Source organism: Notothenia coriiceps, unplaced genomic scaffold, assembly GCF_000735185.1.
Source record: "Notothenia coriiceps isolate Sejong01 unplaced genomic scaffold, NC01 NC01_scaffold00037250, whole genome shotgun sequence".
NCBI classification, from domain to species: Eukaryota; Metazoa; Chordata; class Actinopteri; order Perciformes; family Nototheniidae; genus Notothenia; species Notothenia coriiceps.
The window spans coordinates 2,640,275-2,658,101 of NW_011369951.1; the positions used below are offsets into that span (position 1 = coordinate 2,640,275).

General features: G+C 42.9%; 1 protein-coding gene across 8 annotated transcripts in view; it reads left to right on the forward strand.

The window, feature by feature from the left end:
• LOC104966661 (transmembrane and coiled-coil domains protein 1) overlaps nt 1-16,764 on the forward strand; it is a 51,029-nt gene extending 34,265 nt beyond the window's left edge. For 6 of the 8 annotated variants that reach the window (XM_010795876.1, XM_010795875.1, XM_010795877.1 and 3 more), the window contains 4 exons: nt 9,642-9,899; nt 10,822-11,513; nt 12,981-13,116; nt 14,577-16,764. In XM_010795876.1, the coding sequence (XP_010794178.1) occupies nt 9,642-9,899; nt 10,822-11,513; nt 12,981-13,116; nt 14,577-14,891 (1,401 nt within the window). In that variant the 3' untranslated portion in view covers nt 14,892-16,764. Of the gene's footprint in view, nt 1-5,180; nt 5,377-8,374; nt 8,509-9,641; nt 9,900-10,821; nt 11,514-12,980; nt 13,117-14,576 lie in introns of those variants that run through there. The other 2 variants (XM_010795882.1, XM_010795880.1) reach the window with 2 other exon arrangements.
• The last annotated feature ends 1,063 nt before the right edge of the window (nt 16,765-17,827 follow it).

Below are 17,827 nucleotides of genomic sequence, written 5' to 3' on the forward strand. Positions count from 1 at the left end.
ATAATATAACATGTGAGGAGTCGAGTCATTTGTCCTTATATTTAACAGTTGAATTACACACACAATACTTGAACTTTAAGATAATTCACTAAATAACAAAACAAACAAATGATAATAATAAAAAATTAATCGTTTGATTTCGATTACGTTGTTTTCATCAAAACGTTGAACCGTAATCGGATTAAAATACGATTATTGAGCATCCCCTACCTCCATACTGTTCAACACTGATCTGTAAGCAGCGGCCACTTTTTCATAGATTGCCGTAAGGCTTGTATACCTTTTTAAATCGTTCCAATAATAGACAGTAGTAATTCTGACAGGGAATGGAGAACTTTAATTGTTTGGGTTGTTGTTGTTTGACGTTTGTTTGTTTTGTTTGTTTTCCTTTCCTGCCTGGCCTCTCTGGTTAGATGTCCAGGATTGGAGTTGGCTACTAATGCATGTTTCACGCTCCCTGACCCTGCTAGTCATAAAGGCCCCTGTGTATGAAGTACCTGTGGGTTTATGTAACTGCTAATAGGGTCTGTTGATTATACTGGGAGCTTAGACTAAGGAGGATTGGAATCCAGCCAGAGTTGGGAGAGGGGGGGCTTCTTTTTAATGAAGGTATTGTTCGGCAAGGCCTGGAGCTCCGGTCATGGTTGCTGCCTCTCTCAGGCTTTATATTATCCCCCAGTCCGTGCAGACAAAGCTCTCCGCTCTTCTGCCTTACGTAACCTCTCACACTCCCAAACTAACTTCCACGTGCCAAAACCCATCAGTAATTCATGGCTCAGTCATGGAGGGCTGTTGTGGTGTGTACACAATAACAAACAGTTGGTTTGGTTAAGGTTATTCACATAAATGTGGGTAATTACCCCCAAATAACCTTCATTAGACTAGCCTTTATAAATCACGTGGTCATTAAGTTCTCTCCAAGTTTTATGTACTCTAAACTTCTCTTATACTGTGGCTCTGTGTTTATCTAACTCGAATCACACCTTTCTGCAACACAGAAGGGGGCAAATGCAGACCCAAGGGCAAGGGGCCCCCCCACCCTCTCGGTTTTTAGTATTACTTGATTTTAAGTGCTGCTTTTGATACTGTAGATCAGGGGTCGGCAACTTTTTGATATGAAGTGGCCATTTAATAAAAAAAAATTGATCAGCCGTGCCAACGATCGATGAATTAATCCAACCGGGGGCGTTGAGGAGCTTGACCGCTCGTGAACTATCGACAGGACGTGGGGGAGCTCGCTGAGGGGAAGCATGTGTGGACCTGTCAGCGCAACTTACCATGATGCCGAATTTAACACATTAAAAAATTGGTTTAAACGGCCATAATAATAAGGGACGATCGTCCGTTCTGTGATTTTCCAGAGCAAACAGTTATAAGATATTAGGGTCATGCAGAGTGAGATGAGAGTCGCTGTCCCTTTAAGTAGAAAGAGAGAGAGAGAGGGGTGTGGCTTGTGCATGTGTGTGTGTGGTTTGGCAGAGCGACAGGAGGGAAGTGTGTATGTTCTGGAAGTGAAACGGGAAAGCAGAAAACAGAGGGGGTCTGTGATGTATTTTGTGAACAGAAGAACAGCTACAATACAATGCAAAGGCCTCCCAAGAACAGCTCGCCTCTCTCGGCAGTAATTTAAGCCTAAAAGTGGCGTTATGAACCTGAAGAATTGTTGCCTTCGATGCCCCTCCTCCGATAACGGCCTGGCGAGCCCGACAGGAAAGTTCAACACACAGATCGCCCAGTTCCGCTCCCTTTGTAGTCACATTATTTCGATGAGAGATGAGCAGATCGCCACTGGGCTTTCAACTAAATACACAGCCAACGCAAAAACTGTGCATTTGTACAGCTCCTTTTGGGTACTGCAATTAAGTGAATGTGTGTTTCCCTCCGGTGGTGAAACGATCAGCACTGAGAGCAATCCACGGAGGAAAGCGGCAGAAGTCACCTGGAGTTAAAGAGAGCGGGGCTGCGTTGCGTGCATGGCTTCTTCTGCAGGTAACGGGGAGACGCACTCTGGCGGCGGTGGTCGTTAAGGATCCGAAAATACAATTTAAATATTTTGCACACTTATTCCACTTATTCCTAGTGTGCCACTGGTTACGGTGCCGCGTGCCAATGCTGGCACGCGTGCCAGGGGTTGCCGACCCCTGCTGTAGATCATAACATTATTTTAAGTATACTGCACAATCTTGTTGGCATTTCTGGTAAGCTTTTTTAATTTGCTTTCATCTTACCTAACTGATAGACAGTTTTTTATGATCATGGATGAATGGTCATATCTTTTGATTTGTGGTGTTCCCCAAGGCTCAATTTCACACTCAGTTAGAGAAGAAGCGACCTCAATACGCGGCTCACCTTTCCCTTAGTCATCAGAGAATTTGTTCCCAGTGCATTTTCCAAAATCTGAAGGCGAGCTATTTACTCTCATAAATCCTGTTAAAGTGCATGTAGTACGTATATATATATATATATACATATATACGTACATATATATGTATACGTATATATGTATGTAGAAATATATTTTAGCTGAAAATTAAATGTATAATTTAAATATAGTAATGCATTTCAAAGACAAATCATTATTTAAAATATTGTATTAATAAGGTATATGTTATTAATTAATTAATTATACAATTAAAAGAATATTAGTTAAAATGTATTTAACATAAATTTCTACCAATGTAAGTAACACATGGGCTGCAGCTGATCTTTCTGTCCCCTGATTTTGACCAGCTGATATGGCGCTAATATGGTAAAAAGGCACTTGAGGCCAACATCTTCATTATCTATTTTGTTTTTTAAAGCATCAGTAACTTGTCAAGGCATGAGTATACCCCCCCCCCACCAAACAACCCTGTGTACTATTTGAGGTGTGTAATTAAGATTCTACAAGATAGTATGTTTAGTTATCATGCGTCAGCCTTAAAGCTTGAGCATTCCTGGACTGACAGGAGCTGCTGGGGGCCACACTTCATCCGTAGGAGACTTCAGATCTGAAGCTGGTAGCACACTGAGAGCATGAAGGACTAATATGTCATGCCTGACAAGTGACAAATGATTGACCCTCAAAGAAAAATCCCTGATGACGTACGCTTGCTTACTTTATAGGGACCAGGTGCAGCAGATTAAACTAAGCCTTGTTAAAAGTCTTTACTAAGACGCGATTTACCAATCACTATAAAACAAAAAAGGGTTATAGCACACAAACTTTTTCTTATATAGTGATGTGATATTACTAAATATTGGCTCTTACTAATTACCAGGCCAAACTAAACAAAACGTTTTGGGCAGCTCGTGATGGTACAGGGACTTCCTGTTTACATTGTAAATTGCTTAAGATCATTCCGTGCTTAAATTTTTTTTTTACAGTCTTAACAAACTAAGATTTTGTCTTAAATTTCGTTGAACCTGATAAGTAAATCAATAGTTGCTATTGTTACTAAGATTTTAGGAAGGATGAATAGCTGAAGCAACCCAATACTGCTTGCCTAAATTAAGTTATAGTGAGTGAAGCGAAATCAAAGAAATATATATTTAACAGTATTCCGCTTTGGTATAACAAACTTTCTTTTGCAATGTTCTTCAGTGAAGCTGCCATGTGTCACATTGATTTAACACTGGGGTCAAACCTACATGTCACTCCTATCTGAGCAAGTAAGGTTTGTCCTTACATAAGCAGCCTTTCCCCCCTAAAGCCTACCCTCTCTTTCCCGGTCCTTTAAGTCTTCCCGCTCTCTCATTAAAGCCTGTATTCATGCCCCGTCCCCCGTCCCGTCCTGTTGACCTCTGCACAGGAGTCTTTAGTAGCTCTTGTCCTGCCTTACCCCCTTCACTCCCTGCTTTGATTTTCTCCCTAATTGGTTTGTACACTTTTGGAAGTGATGGCTCACAAAACACAGCGTGGACAACAATGCGTCACAGCTCCTAATAATGCTATTTGTTTGAAATATTGTCCTCAGGTTTACTGTTGGTAGTTGACATTTTACCACCTATACATATTTGATACATCTACATTGTAATTTGAAAGTGACAATTTTCTTACAAAGTGCAGTTAATTGTGCCTTTGAACCCTTTTCCTTAAACATAGTAAACCATAGGAATTCTAGTAAAAGGGAACAACATGCTGTTGTCAGAGGATAAGTGACGTTGTGACGAGGCTAGTCATGGGTGCACACATACACACAGGTTTGAATAGCAGCTTTGTAATCATCATATGACCGTGTAATCTGTGTAATCTGGGTTTTTTCTTGGGTGTGAGTTTATTCTATACATTAAACCAAGCATGCCACTTTAAAACTAAATGAATGCAGTTGTATCTGTTATTGGGCCGACGAAACATTGTGTCTAACTCTGGTGGAAAGTGTTTCATTACAGCATGATCTCTCAGGAAACTGATTGGCCGCGACAATCAAACTGTGCGATAATTGAAAGGCGGGAGTTGAAGATTTTTCTCCCTTTTTTTCTGCATGAGCTAGCCACGGTTTTGAAGCTGAGCTGGCCTAGAAAGTCCAACAGAAGAAAAGCCCCCCTCCTCCCCTAACAAAGCCTTCTCACAACCCCTCTTTCCTTTGCTCCCTCTCTCGCTCCGTCTCCCTCTCAGTGACAGCTCCTGGTGGGCTCTTTTTTTCATGTCTGCTCCCTCACATCCGTCCTCTGGGTCCCCGCCTCTCGTTTCTTCCTCTCCGGACTCTTTGAACGCCAAACTTCACAGTAAACTCTTCCTTCTTTTAACCCTGCCTCCATCCGACCCGGCGAGTTTCCATCCGATTAACCACCTCGGCTCTTTCACCCCAAACCTGCATCAGACGGACCCTTTGCTCCAGAGGATTTCTAATTCCCCAAAGATGCTCGCTGTCTGAGAGAATCGGGCCTATCGAAGCGAACATATGTGTGCTGCATAGTCCCTCTGCCTGTTGCTGTGTACTGCGGAGCGTGTGCTGGCACTGAAGCGTGATCGTGGGCTTTGAGGAGCTGCTGCTCTGTGAACCAGCAGAGCCACACCACCTAGACTCTGTGGCTATCAATAGTCATGGTGCATTGCTGGAACGAGCAGTCTATGGATTCTGCATGTTCAATCAAGCCAACAGTAATTCCTCAGAGTAGGAGTCTCTACTTTCTTGTTGTCAAAGTGGGTCTTTGTCCAGTGGGCTTTGAGTCAAGTGGACTTTGTTTGGGAGAAGTGTCCTGAGTGATGTGAGCTCTCCCAGGGCCACGTTGTTCCCCTCTCCCCCTGCTGGAGTCCTCCCCCGAGGGACAGACAAACAGATAGACAGACCCAACTTAACTCCAGTCCATGCTGTGCACATGTGTCTCCCCGCCATGGATGTCATACTCAACCTGGTAACTGCTGACACCTCTCCACTTCCTTCTCCCACCACTGTGAGTCTCCACCTGTAAAAACATGTGTGTGTTTATTGATGGTCATCATTTATGATTTAAAGTTCATCTTATTCACTTTGTCAATGGTTTCATTTTACGTCAGGAATCCGGTACATGTTTATACATTGACATGTTGTTTAAATCTGTGTGTTACGGGTTAAGCGCTTTGTAATTTAATAATATACTGTTGCATGAAATGTGTTTTATAGACCTGAGAAAGTACTAAATCTGGCAGCCAAATCTCTTGTTGTGAAAAGGATTTCATCTTAAAATAATAGGGATAGAAAGTCTTTGTTTCGACAGAGGGGCCATAGAAAAGCCTCTGTGTTTTTTTCCTCTTTCTCCCAAGACCTGCACTTTCATCTGAACTCGGTTTCTTTCTTTTGGAAGTGAACATGAAGGGCTTTTCTCACACCCTCTGAATTCCTTGGGAAATGCACTGGCAGACCTTGGCTGTGTGCACACTTCTGTTGTGCATGATTAGTGTTTGGTGTTTTGTTCTGTGCTAATTCATGGGTGCAAGTGTTAAGTAAACTGCCTCTTGTCCAGCCCCATATGGAGTTATGCAATTTTCCATATCTGGTGAATGAGGGTCATTGTTCCCTCATTGGATCTCCTTAAAGGTAACCAAAAGCGGATTTCCACTTAAAACATTGTTGTGTCAACTTCAGCACTGCTAAATATGGCTTGCCTGGGTGGGAACTGAAACCACGAGGAAATGAAAGGGGATGGCTGAAAAAAGGTTTAGTTTTATATATGACCATACTTCTCACGTGAACTGCTGTTACTTAAAGTGGACCTATCATGCTATATTTGAATAATATAGTGTAGGACCATACCTATATAAGGCATATTTAAACTTTTTATTTTTCAAAATACCAAACAGATCATGCATTTTAGCCATTCCTCATTTCGCTCAATTTAACACTGTCTTTGCATGGGCTGATTCTGTGAGAACAGCACCATCTACAGGCCTGGCCTATGTACTACAGCGTCTCCAGCGCTTTCGAACGGCAATGTCCGTGGCTGTCTCCTCCTGATTGGTGGAGTTGACCCAATAGCCGTAGCGCCACTTCTGTGACGTCACAGAAGTGTTCAAATCTGGATCAGTCTGTATCAGATCCGTTGCAGCCCCTTTTTAAGAGATTTGGGTACGGAGGAAAATAGAGAGGGTTGTGTTTTCTGACACTTTGTGAGTTCCCTGGAACACCGGGGACACATATTCATGTATACAAGACGTACAAAGGTGCATTTTGCATGATAGGTCACCTTTAACTAACTAAGTGCAGCCATGGACCCACAGGAAATCTGCTTGCGTGGCTTTAACATGAGAGTCAGATACATTTTAATGTATCTGAATATATGTAATCTTTCGTGCATTTACCTTTTTTCATGTTGAGATTGAGATAAAGAAGAAGTCAGACAATAACATAGAGGCAATTAAAAAAAAGTTGTTAAAAAATAAATGCTCTTGGATAACTGGCTGATTTAACGTGTTGCACACTTTATGTGTAACTGGAAAAGCTGATCCCTTCAATATGTTCATAGCCAGGTTAAAGTGTCAGTGGAGCCAAACATGTGCTGCTGTCTCCCCTCCGTCCTCCAGTTTTGACAAACCCCACCTCTCGTTCTTCTGCGTATCAATTAATCTGTGGTCTTTCGGATTATTTACAGCTGTAATTAGGGTAATTTATAACGTGAGCATGATCTTATCTAAAATAACAATAAGATAACATAAAATAAGATGGACCGTTATAAATCCCTGTGGGGAAATGAGGGGTTAAAGGTAGGGTAGGTAAGAATTGAGAACCAGCTCGAGTGTGCTAGAATTTGAAAGTATGCAGCCGGAAAAAATCTGCCCCTTCCTTCAGACTTCCTTACAGAGCCCCTCCTCCAAAACACACACGAACGCGCACATGACCAATGAGGGCACGAGATAANTCTGTCTGTCTGTCTGTCTGTCTGTCTGTCTGTCTGTCTGTCTGTCTGTCTGTCTGTCTGTCTGTCTGTCTGTCTGTCTGTCTGTCTGTGTGTGTGTGTGTGTGTGTGTGTGTGTGTGTGTGTGTGTGTGTGTGTGTGTGTGTGTGTGTGTGTGTGTGTGTGTGTGTGTGTGTGTGTGTGTGTGTGTGTGCGCGCGCGCGCGTTAAAAAGCTGTCAGACTGGTTTTTCTTGCCCTCCAGAGCTCCTCTCTATCGGCGGACAGAGACTGGGAGCTGATAGTTTCACATCCGGGACTAGACTCCCAGTCTGCCCTGTAGCCTTTTGTTGAACATGGTACTGTAATACGTTTGTATTTGCTGTGAAAAAGGGCAGAGATGACATTAATTATGAATGGAATTAACTGTTTTGAATTCATAAGTTGTACCATAGAAACCACTTGGAGGTATATTTATGCATGTTTGTGGCATCACAGTTTTAAGTTGTAGGTGGTCGAGGTAGAGCTAGTTTGAACTACGTAAAAAGTAAATCTACATAAGTAATGTGTAATAAATCGCACATTTTCCATGTAAATCTCATTTTGAAAAGTTAGGTATAACTAGAGCTGTCAAACAAATGTAATTGGGGGTAAAAGCATATCATTTCATTATTAGTTTTTATGAATAAAAGTGTCCAGAAGCACACAATGGAAATAATTAAGCATAACTTCCTATAAATCTGTATTTATGCACATTAGCACATTACTTGTAATGTACTAATTTAATTATAATAGTGAAAGCTGTTGAGGCATAGTAAACATGTTTATGAAGTGACGTAATATTATCTGTGATTGTTTTTAGTCTCTCGGTTAATCTATTACAGTAAATAAGAAAGTCCCTAACTGAGGATCTATTTCTGCTGTGTCGGGATGAGTGGCGGCTGCCTACCGCGCAGTTTAGAGGGTGATGTCATCCCTCAGCTGCGAGTGGAGGCGGGGGAGGAGGGGGCGGGGCTTCCCTCTCTGCACAGTGCACTGAGTTTCAGGTGCGCTTCAGCTTTCACAACAAGCCCGGCGAGCAGTAGCGAAAGCAGCTCGGCGAAACTTTCGAGGAACCGGCGCGGATTAACTTTATCTGGACTTATGAAAGTAAATAACTCGCCTTCAGATTTGGGAAAATGCACTGGGAACAATTTCTCCGATTGACTAATGGAAAGGTGAGCCGCGTCTTGATATCGCTTCTTCTCTAACTGAAGATAGGCTCATTAGTAGGCTACTTTAACTCATTTGCCAGAGAGAACACTTGATATGGTGTTTTAGTTTCCTCCCGGATGCGCTGTGGTTTGTGTTGTTGACTGTGTTGCCTGTCATCAATTAGTCATGCTTTTCGGTATGCAGGTGAGCCTCCGGTGCTGTTTTTACCTGTTATGGAGCGCTAATAAATGGTAAGCCATATACAGAGGCTGGGTTATATGTGAGGGCTGGATGCCTTGTTGAATACCTGTCACCGTACCTCCCTGGTCTGACTGTCAGTCCTGTCTGGTTTTTTGTTTTTCTGGCAGCCTTCTGAATCCTCAAGGTGTGCACTGTCAGTTTCAGCTGATTATTTTTGTGTGCTTGCTTAGTGATGGAAAGGATATTTTGATCACACCCCTCCCTGAAGCATCATTAGTTCCAATAGTATCACAGTGTGTTCTTCCCGTGAGGAAATGAATGTGCTACCAGGTTCTACCTCCTCTAAGGTAAAATTGATCTTGTTTTATGAAAAACAGGAAAAGCACCATTTAGATTAGTAGTTAATTTTTTTTAAAGAAATGCTTACTGTCCTATTGATATAATCAGGGCAGTGTCTGAGGAAGATAGACAGAAACTTAATCTGTAAAACTGTTGTAAAAAAAAAAAAAATCTAATATCCTGTCAGTCTTGTCCTATATGGTTGCACCCAAAACAAAGACAAATAGAGATAAGGCTGATACTCTTTTCATGTTGTTCTTGCCTGTGTATCCATTGACTTGCAAATGCCTGTGGATTCACACTGAGTTTTTTTAAAGACGTACTGGAAATGATAAAAACGAAATTTCTTTCACTATCATTTCTTTGTTAACATGTAAAAATAAAACTGACTGCGAGTTGCCTTTTTCAGGCGTCTCAATTTGCCCTCTTTCCCGGTGGCTGGCCACAAAAAATGCAGAAGCCTCGTTTTCTGTGTGTGTCAGCTAAATGACTAAGAAAGAAAAATATGCAACTCACACTTTTTTCTTCCTTGTCTCCCCTTCTTGAATCCCTCCTTTCCCCCCCTGACCCTTTACCTACTCCAATCTCCCTCTCTTTTTTCTGTCTCCTCTCTCAGATCGATCGGCTGGAAGTGAGCGGACTGGGTCAAACACCCCTGTCTTATTCATTAGGGGCAGACGGTTCGATCCCAGGGTGTGAGGATTGCACCCCAGACCCTCAGCGCACAAAGCAGGCCATTGCCCATCTGCAGCAGAAAATCCTCAAGCTCACAGAGCAGATTAAGATCGAGCAGACAGCCAGAGATGACAATGTTGCAGAGTACCTCAAACTGGCCAACAATGCTGACAAACAGCAAAGCACACGTATCAAGCAGGTAAAAAGAGGAGCTGTTGCTTTCTATTAAACTATAAATATGTATATTTCATGAATAACATGTTTTTATAATTGTATCATATGACAATCAGTGCTTTCCCTCAAAACCTGTTTGTTCACTATCTATGTCCTTGGCACCAGGGAGGGAATCAGTGGTGAGCCGTGACTTTTATACCTAGACCCTCTGACCCCGCCCCCCCACCCCCCACTTCCCTAAAAAAAAAGAGAAGAGTTATTCCATCATACTTCAGCGGAATATCAAAACAACGGCCCGGGGAAAAAGCATCAATGACAGCGACCCTCTACCACACAAAACAACACCATTTATATAAACACCTATCATGACAGGGCACCCACAGCCAAGTAACAATTACAAATGAATTGATTGAGGGAATCCACGCGCAGCTTACTTCCGGGTTTTAGGACGTGTCACTGCACCACTCTATAGTATAGTAGTATAACACACATGCATCAACTTCACAGCGGGCGGAGCTTGTCATAAACTCCGCGAAAATAAAGCCCACCCATTTAGAGGGAAGATATGATTGCTCAATTGTACTGTCAGTTGACATTACTCTCTCTCGTTGAGTTACTGTAGCGGACCCTCTGTGAATTTACAGCAGGACCACCGAGCTCTCCTCTCTTCACAGTAACTCGCAGAGACGGCTAAAGGAGCTTCAGAAACTGAACAGGCAGATTCAAAGGATTTATTTCTTTGGAAATGTTATTTTAAATACAATTTAATCAAGTTATTTTGATAAAACAAATGGAAAATATAACTAAACAAATATTTAAAACATTTTTTTGAATATCTTAGGCCCTCAGAGAGCCACTGGAGGGAATGTACTATATAAACGCTTAGTGGGTTATTGGTTGAAAATGTTTTCCCATCTAACTAATCAAACCTTTCCTATGTCTGTCAGGTTTTTGAGAAAAAGAACCAGAAGTCTGCGCAGACCATCCAGCAGCTGCAAAGGAAACTGGAGCACTACCACCGGAAGCTACGGGAAGTCGAGCACAACGGTATCCCCCGCCAGCCCAAGGATGTTCTGCGGGACATGCAGCAGGGCCTGAAAGAAGTCGGGGCCAAAGTCACAGGCTTCAGTGAAGGCGTGGTGGACAGTGTGAAGGGGGGCCTCTCCAGCATCTCCCACGCTACCCACTCTGCAGCCGGGGCCGTTGTCTCCAAACCCCGGGAGATCGCGTCACTGATTCGCCACAAATTTGGCAGCACTGAAAACATCCCCTCATTTAAAGACTCTTTAGACGACCCCTCGGTAGAAGAAGCCGTGACAGGCGCTGGCGGACGTTCACTAGGCAACGCTGCGCATCAGCTGGAGCCGATTCCTAAGTATGGCAGTGAGGACGACTGCTCTAGTGCTACTTCGGGCTCAGCAGGGGCCAACAGCACCACAGGGGCCCCCGGAGGTCCCCCGAGTTCCAAGGGCAACACACTAGAGAGGAGCCAGAGCTCCGGCCTGGACATGCTGCTGCAGGAGATGCAGGAGCTGAGGGAGGGCCAGACCAGGCTAGAGGAGAACCTGGATGGTCTGAAGAGCCACTATCAGAGGGACTACTCGGTCGTTATGCAAGCGCTGCAGGAGGAACGCTTCAGGTACAGATATAGAGATAACATATTAGAGTGTGTGTATTATGCAATCCTCAAGCACTTCCTGTTTTGCGCAGGAAGTGCCCTTAACTTGTGTGTAATCTAGAATGGTTTCCTTTTTTTTTGGAAACATGCACCTGAATACAATACTGATCATTGATTTCTGTTGACACATCATCAGGGGCAACACTCGCCATGCACATGATCTGGAGAGATCTGTTATCAGCTCTCACACTGTAGATACAAATAAAACCTTGACCCAAACCTTCTTTACATAAACATATAAACGGCATGTACTCGGCCATAAAGAATTGGTCAAATTCGTTATACAGATTTATAGTGGCAGTCTTTTTGTTTTCTATAGCATTTAGAATGAACTAAATATTGAAAGTGACTAGCTTAATGTTTGTTTAGTTGCTTTATAATAGCCATTGAACACTTCAAAGTGACAGACCCACCTGCTAGTGTCCCCTAGTGTCCTCTAAGTTAAAAGATCTTTGGTTATTTCAGCCTCTGTCCCAGCGGCGCATATCTTTCTTAGACTTAGACTCAGACGTCTCTCTGCAGCCTTTGTTTTGTTTTGTCTTTGGGCAGTTGGCCGTAAAAAAACCACACTCACATTCCTCCAGAGTGTCCTGGCAAGAGGGCGCAGAGATAAGGAGGGCAGGACAATGGGAAGGAGGGGAGATATAGTGAGCAGCTTACATAGTAAAAGAAACATGAGCATTTTTCTCCCTAAAATGTCCATCTGAACCCAGAGCAGTCTGTGCTTGTCCTTTAAGACCAAAATAACAGAGAACAGAACAGAATGACCTCTGGGAATTATGGGGGAAATCATTTATAACCCTCATGTTGCTTTACCACTCTTCAGGAAAGGAATCCATCCCTAAAAAGGGACTTTCCTAACTTGGGCGGCCAACTGATGATTATTTTTTTATTTTTCATGAATGTAGCTCTGAAACTTTTTATAGATCAACATATAATCTAATAAACATTATCGTAATAAAGGTTCCAGTTTTTCCATTGTGAATACTTGTGGGTTTCTTAGAGTCTTTTTTAATAATAATTGAATTTCTTTGAAACACCAGTTTGGAGAACATGCTTACCCCTTTCTCTATTCTCTATATTATAAAATCTGATAAAAGGAATCAAACATACACAGAGGCAGTTAAATGCCTTTTCTTGTGCTATGCTGTCTATCCACTTGTATGTGCCTCCAAGATAAACCAGTAGACCCTTCGTCCTGCTAAGGGCCTCCTATTGGCCTACTCTCGTACAGCTGACTCTCTGATTGGCCAGTTGTATCAGCAGATGAGTAAGCATGGCCTAATCTTGTCAGAGGGAGTCATCAGTTCAGTTGGGTGCCATGTGGTCAGAGGCCTTCAGGCTGTGTTTCTACTAATTCCTGCATGTCTGTGTTTGTCCAAGCTAATTATGCCTCAGACCCTCACGTGTGTGCGTGTGTGTGTTCAGGTGTGAACGTCTGGAGGAGCAGCTGAACGACCTCACAGAACTTCACCAGAATGAGATCCTCAACCTCAAACAGGAGCTGGCCAGCATGGAGGAGAAGATCGCATACCAGTCTTACGAGAGAGCCAGAGACATACAGGTCCGTCTGTCAGCTAACGAGCACAAACACATAAGCAAACAAATGAACGGCTGCAAAAGCAGTTTAGTCGGAATAACATGTTTTGGGGGACGATAACACGTTTTAGTGTCATGCTGTGCACTTTACTTCTGAAGATATCAAGTAATCTTCTGATGTTTTACTAAAGCAATAAGCCCCATCAACCAAGTTTGTTGAAATCTTTCTTTTTTTTCTCCATTTGTGGTAGTTTTTAATTTCAAAATACCCTTGAACTCTATTTTCGGAGTGATGCTTTTATTGTCAAGGGGCAGTTAAAGATGTTGATGTTGAAGTGCCTGTCAGCAAGAGCAACAACAATCTACAGAAAAAGAGTGACAAAAAAAATATTCCACATTGATTAAATGTTTGACTTTTAATGCTTTAAATAATGTGGACATGTTTTATTTCCACACCAAGAGCTTGTACTAATTGAAGTTCTCATAAGACGCTGAACTCTTTACCTAAATTCTTTAAATAGTTAATTCATTTGGCCTGCTTAGAATCAATGTCGTGTTTAAGGTGGCCCCACACCCTCCAAACAGCTTAAGGCATTATCTCATTTTGTTGACACAGTAAACAGGAAGATGAGACCGAAAATCCTGTCTGTGTGTTTATTCAAAACAAAAGGATATCCTTGTCATTGACTCACATTTCTGCCGTCCTTCATTGTTGTCTGATACAGCGAGGGTTTTTGGTTTATTCAATATGTGTATGTCTGCATGACGTGTGTTTACAGTTCAAGTTGCCCCTTGGCTGCATGTCTTTGTCCCACGAACAGGGGGCAGTAGAGCTCTTTGCACAATTTACACTCAGTGGTGGAAACAGTTGAATTGAACAGCTCAGTCATACATTCTACCTTTAACGGTTTCTTATTGAGGTTTGCTGTGGTGTTGCACTGGATTGCATTATACTGAGAGTCCTTTTGATGTTTTGCCAACAACCACATTTACAAACATGAAAAGACGAGAATATGAATAGCTCATTTATTTTTCAAAGCGTCATTCACCACATGGGCTTACACACATTTACAAAACCTAACAAATAGCTAACATAATTAGAGCGAAACACCCAAATATAATAAACGTATAAGCATGTCAAACAAAGTCTCAAAATGTCACACAAAGTACGAACAGAATTCCTCTCCTTAGACAACACATCTGAGACGTAAACTGTGCCTTCATCCCATTAAACGCAAAGCACCATGCTGTTGGAAGGCAACACAAACTTTTCAAACCCCTTTATGAACCAGGTTCTGACCTTTGCATTAATCACACAGAGAAAACAAATCAGCACAGTCTGAATGTAAGATTTAGGAACACATTCCAAAATGAAGCAGCCCATCAGTCGGTAAAGTGATCGTTTGGTGTTTGCCATGTTGTGGGTTAAGTTCTTTTAAGTGGTGTGTTGATTGATTTTCTGTTATCCCTGCGTGTCCTCTGCAGGAGGCGTTGGAGGCGTGTCAGACCAGGATCTCTAAGATGGAGCTCCAGCAGCAGCAGCAGCAGGTCGTCCAGTTGGAGGGGCTGGAAAATGCCACAGCCCGGACCCTCTTGGGAAAACTTATCAATGTGCTGCTGGCCCTTATGGCTGTCCTTCTGGTCTTTGTCTCAACTGTGGCCAACTGCGTGGTCCCCCTGATGAAGACGCGCTCGCGCTCGCTCTCCACCCTCCTCCTCATCCTCCTGCTGGCCTTTCTGTGGAGGAACTGGGAGGCTCTCTCTGGGTACACGCACCGTGCTCTGCAGCACCCCGGATGACCGGGGCGGGGGACGCCAGCACATGTTGCTTTGTTGACACCAGGTGATGTAACTTTAGCTGCGATCAAGCAGGAAGTATGAAGAACGTGACTGCCGCTAGATTGGCTGCTTGGCCGAGCACTGAACATTCGGCCGGGCCCATTCGGACACGGAGTCGTGAAGAAGAGGAAGAAACGGAGTGAAGCCGAGAACACTCATGATTGTCCCTTAGGAAGGAAGAGACTGTTTACATTTTTGAAAATGAACTATTATGCTGCTGTCCCTCAGAATTCAGCATCGTACTGTTTTATCTTTAGAGTTTAATCAATTATAATGTTATTATTTCAAATAATATTATTCTCAACGTTATTTTATTCAGTACCATGTAGCATTACGCTCCTCTCACTACATGACGGGGAGCCTAGTCAGGAAACTGGGTTGGCGATTTGCTCCAAAGGCCTGGTCCAACTGTAGAGATGTGAAAATGTGGTTGATTGCCTTTAGGAAGAGAACTCTTACATCGCTGTGATTGGTAGATTTCAACCATGGCTATAAACCTTCCTGGGAGTTTCTTCTTTTCTTGCTGTGATGAAATGTGTTCGTACAGAACATTTTGAAGGACTGACCTTAACCCTTGAGTGTCATGATGACTTGAGACTTTTTGAGCTTCCTTACATTTCTAATGGCAAACATCACATTCTTTTACTTACTTCATTTTAAAAGTAAAACAAGAAAGACGGTGTTACATAAGGAAGATATAGACATAATGGGCCAACTTGCAATGGTATGCCGACAACATCATGGTTATTGTTAGGCATCTGCAATATTTGCAACAATGCTGAATGTTTTTATTATAAAAAGACATACGAACCAGACTTTTGTTTTTAAAAGCAGAGACAAAACCATTTACCAAGTAAAATCAATTTGCCAGGATAATTGTACCCCGGCCATGTTTGATGTGATCGGGTCAGGAAAGAGAGACAACTTGTGCTCCTCCAGCTCCACCTCAGTTGGAACAGGAATGCTGCTTTATATCTACAGTGCCAGTTGTCTCCACTGCCGTTTCAGTCCAATGTGCACTAATATACTACTTTTCATCTAACTTTCTCCCTGCGTCTTATTTCTCTGGCCGTCCTTTTACACATTCTAATGGTGTCATCACCCAGTGCCAAACCTTAGTCTCACCCAAACTGAGAAGAAAGACGGGGGAGGTTGCTCAGGAGGTCTTGCTTTTTCTTCAGATATGTCATGAATGTCTTGTCTGGATGTCAAGGATGTCTCTTTTGGCAGGGAACATCTTTTCGAAAATTCCCAATCTGGACATGAATTTGACTTCAGATCTTAATTAATCTGTTTCTGCACCTTGCCTCCTTGAGTACAGTAACTTGACATGGCGTGCAGTCTTTCTTATTCTCTTTCTGCCTCATCGAGTCAAGGACACAATAAGATGACCTTGCACATTAAATAGTTAATTGTGCATTTCATGCTGAGATGTTGATTTCCTAACAGATAGAGATCATTTGAATTGTACAGCTGCACTTTAGCACACGGTTAGATAACATGTAAGTCATGCTGAGGCCAGAGAAACCTTTGACAGACTTCAAAGGTTGTCACTCTTAAGACAGAAGGCCTTGGGGGGATCAGAAGAGTTGTCTCCGGACAGGATCACTGTCATCTCTGTCTCGAGATAAAACCCACAGAGAGGACACAGATCAGCTCGATTCTTCAGGTTGGACATGCAATTAAAATATTAGATGTATTGATCTTTTAAAAATGTTGACCTCAACTTGACCTTGCAGTGACACCAATGATGTAGGGCTGTGTGCTAAACCACTCCAGTGCCTTCTGATGTGCTTTTCTAAGTGTGGAATAAATAAAGTGCATTCCTGACTAACTCATGAGCCATCACTGTTTAATTTGTCATTTGTTTGCTGTTATTGTTAGGGGTGCATGTCTGCTGTGGGGGGTTCATGGGCTGACCACACACATTTTGTACTCTGAATCCCTTTTTTAAATGTCACTGTTGTAGGTTTCTCATGTGACCACCAGATGGGGAGCTTCTGCCTTGTATGCCCTTAAGAATCTCGCTTTGAGAGGCTGTGTTAAGTTTGCGTGAATGGTTTTTAATAGAGGGAGGTAGGGGTCTGAACTAAAGGAGGTCTTGCACCTTATCAGGAAGGAAACAGGTTGGGTGGAAGCCCCCTTAAACCGCAGTCCTACTGCCACCAGGGACAATATTTTCATTATAAACACAGGAGAGACCATGCCCCCCCTCCCCCCCACACTTTATTATACTATTCTCTCTCACACATACACACTCACACATACACATACACATACACACAAACATTAATTCCGTTGAATGTCGTGTTTGATTGAGCAGCTCCAAACCGCAGCACTCAGTCACACCTCGCCGCTGATATCTGATGCTGTCAGCTTTGACCCGCACCGAGCCTTATCCCCACAGGAACTCATTCACGTCCTGCCTGCTAGGTCTCGCGCACACACGCATGCTCACAGTGTTGAAAATGTTGGTGGCTCAGTTATTGTGCTGTGCAGTTGGGGGGGTCATTATGTTGCACTTTATCAGAGCGCTTTCCTCTTTACACTGCCAGATTTGATGCGCATGGCTGTGCGCCAAGGTAAACACGGGGCGCACTTATCTGCCCTCCTGAAAGCTGCAAGTGGTGACGGAGAGGAGAGAGTGAGTCTGTCCCCAGAGGAGTCCACAGTAAATAGGCACACGCGATTACGCACGATTTAGCATCAACTTTAATTATTGCATGTATTCAGAGATAACACTTCTCGGGCTCGCCTGGAAACTGATGTATGCAGTGTCTGACACATTCGTGGTAGTCTGCCTACTAGGGATCATTCATTTCTATTCAGAAATCTGAGCATATGCCCACCCTATCCAGAGACAAAAAATGCTAACCATATTCGTGCATTTTTGAGTA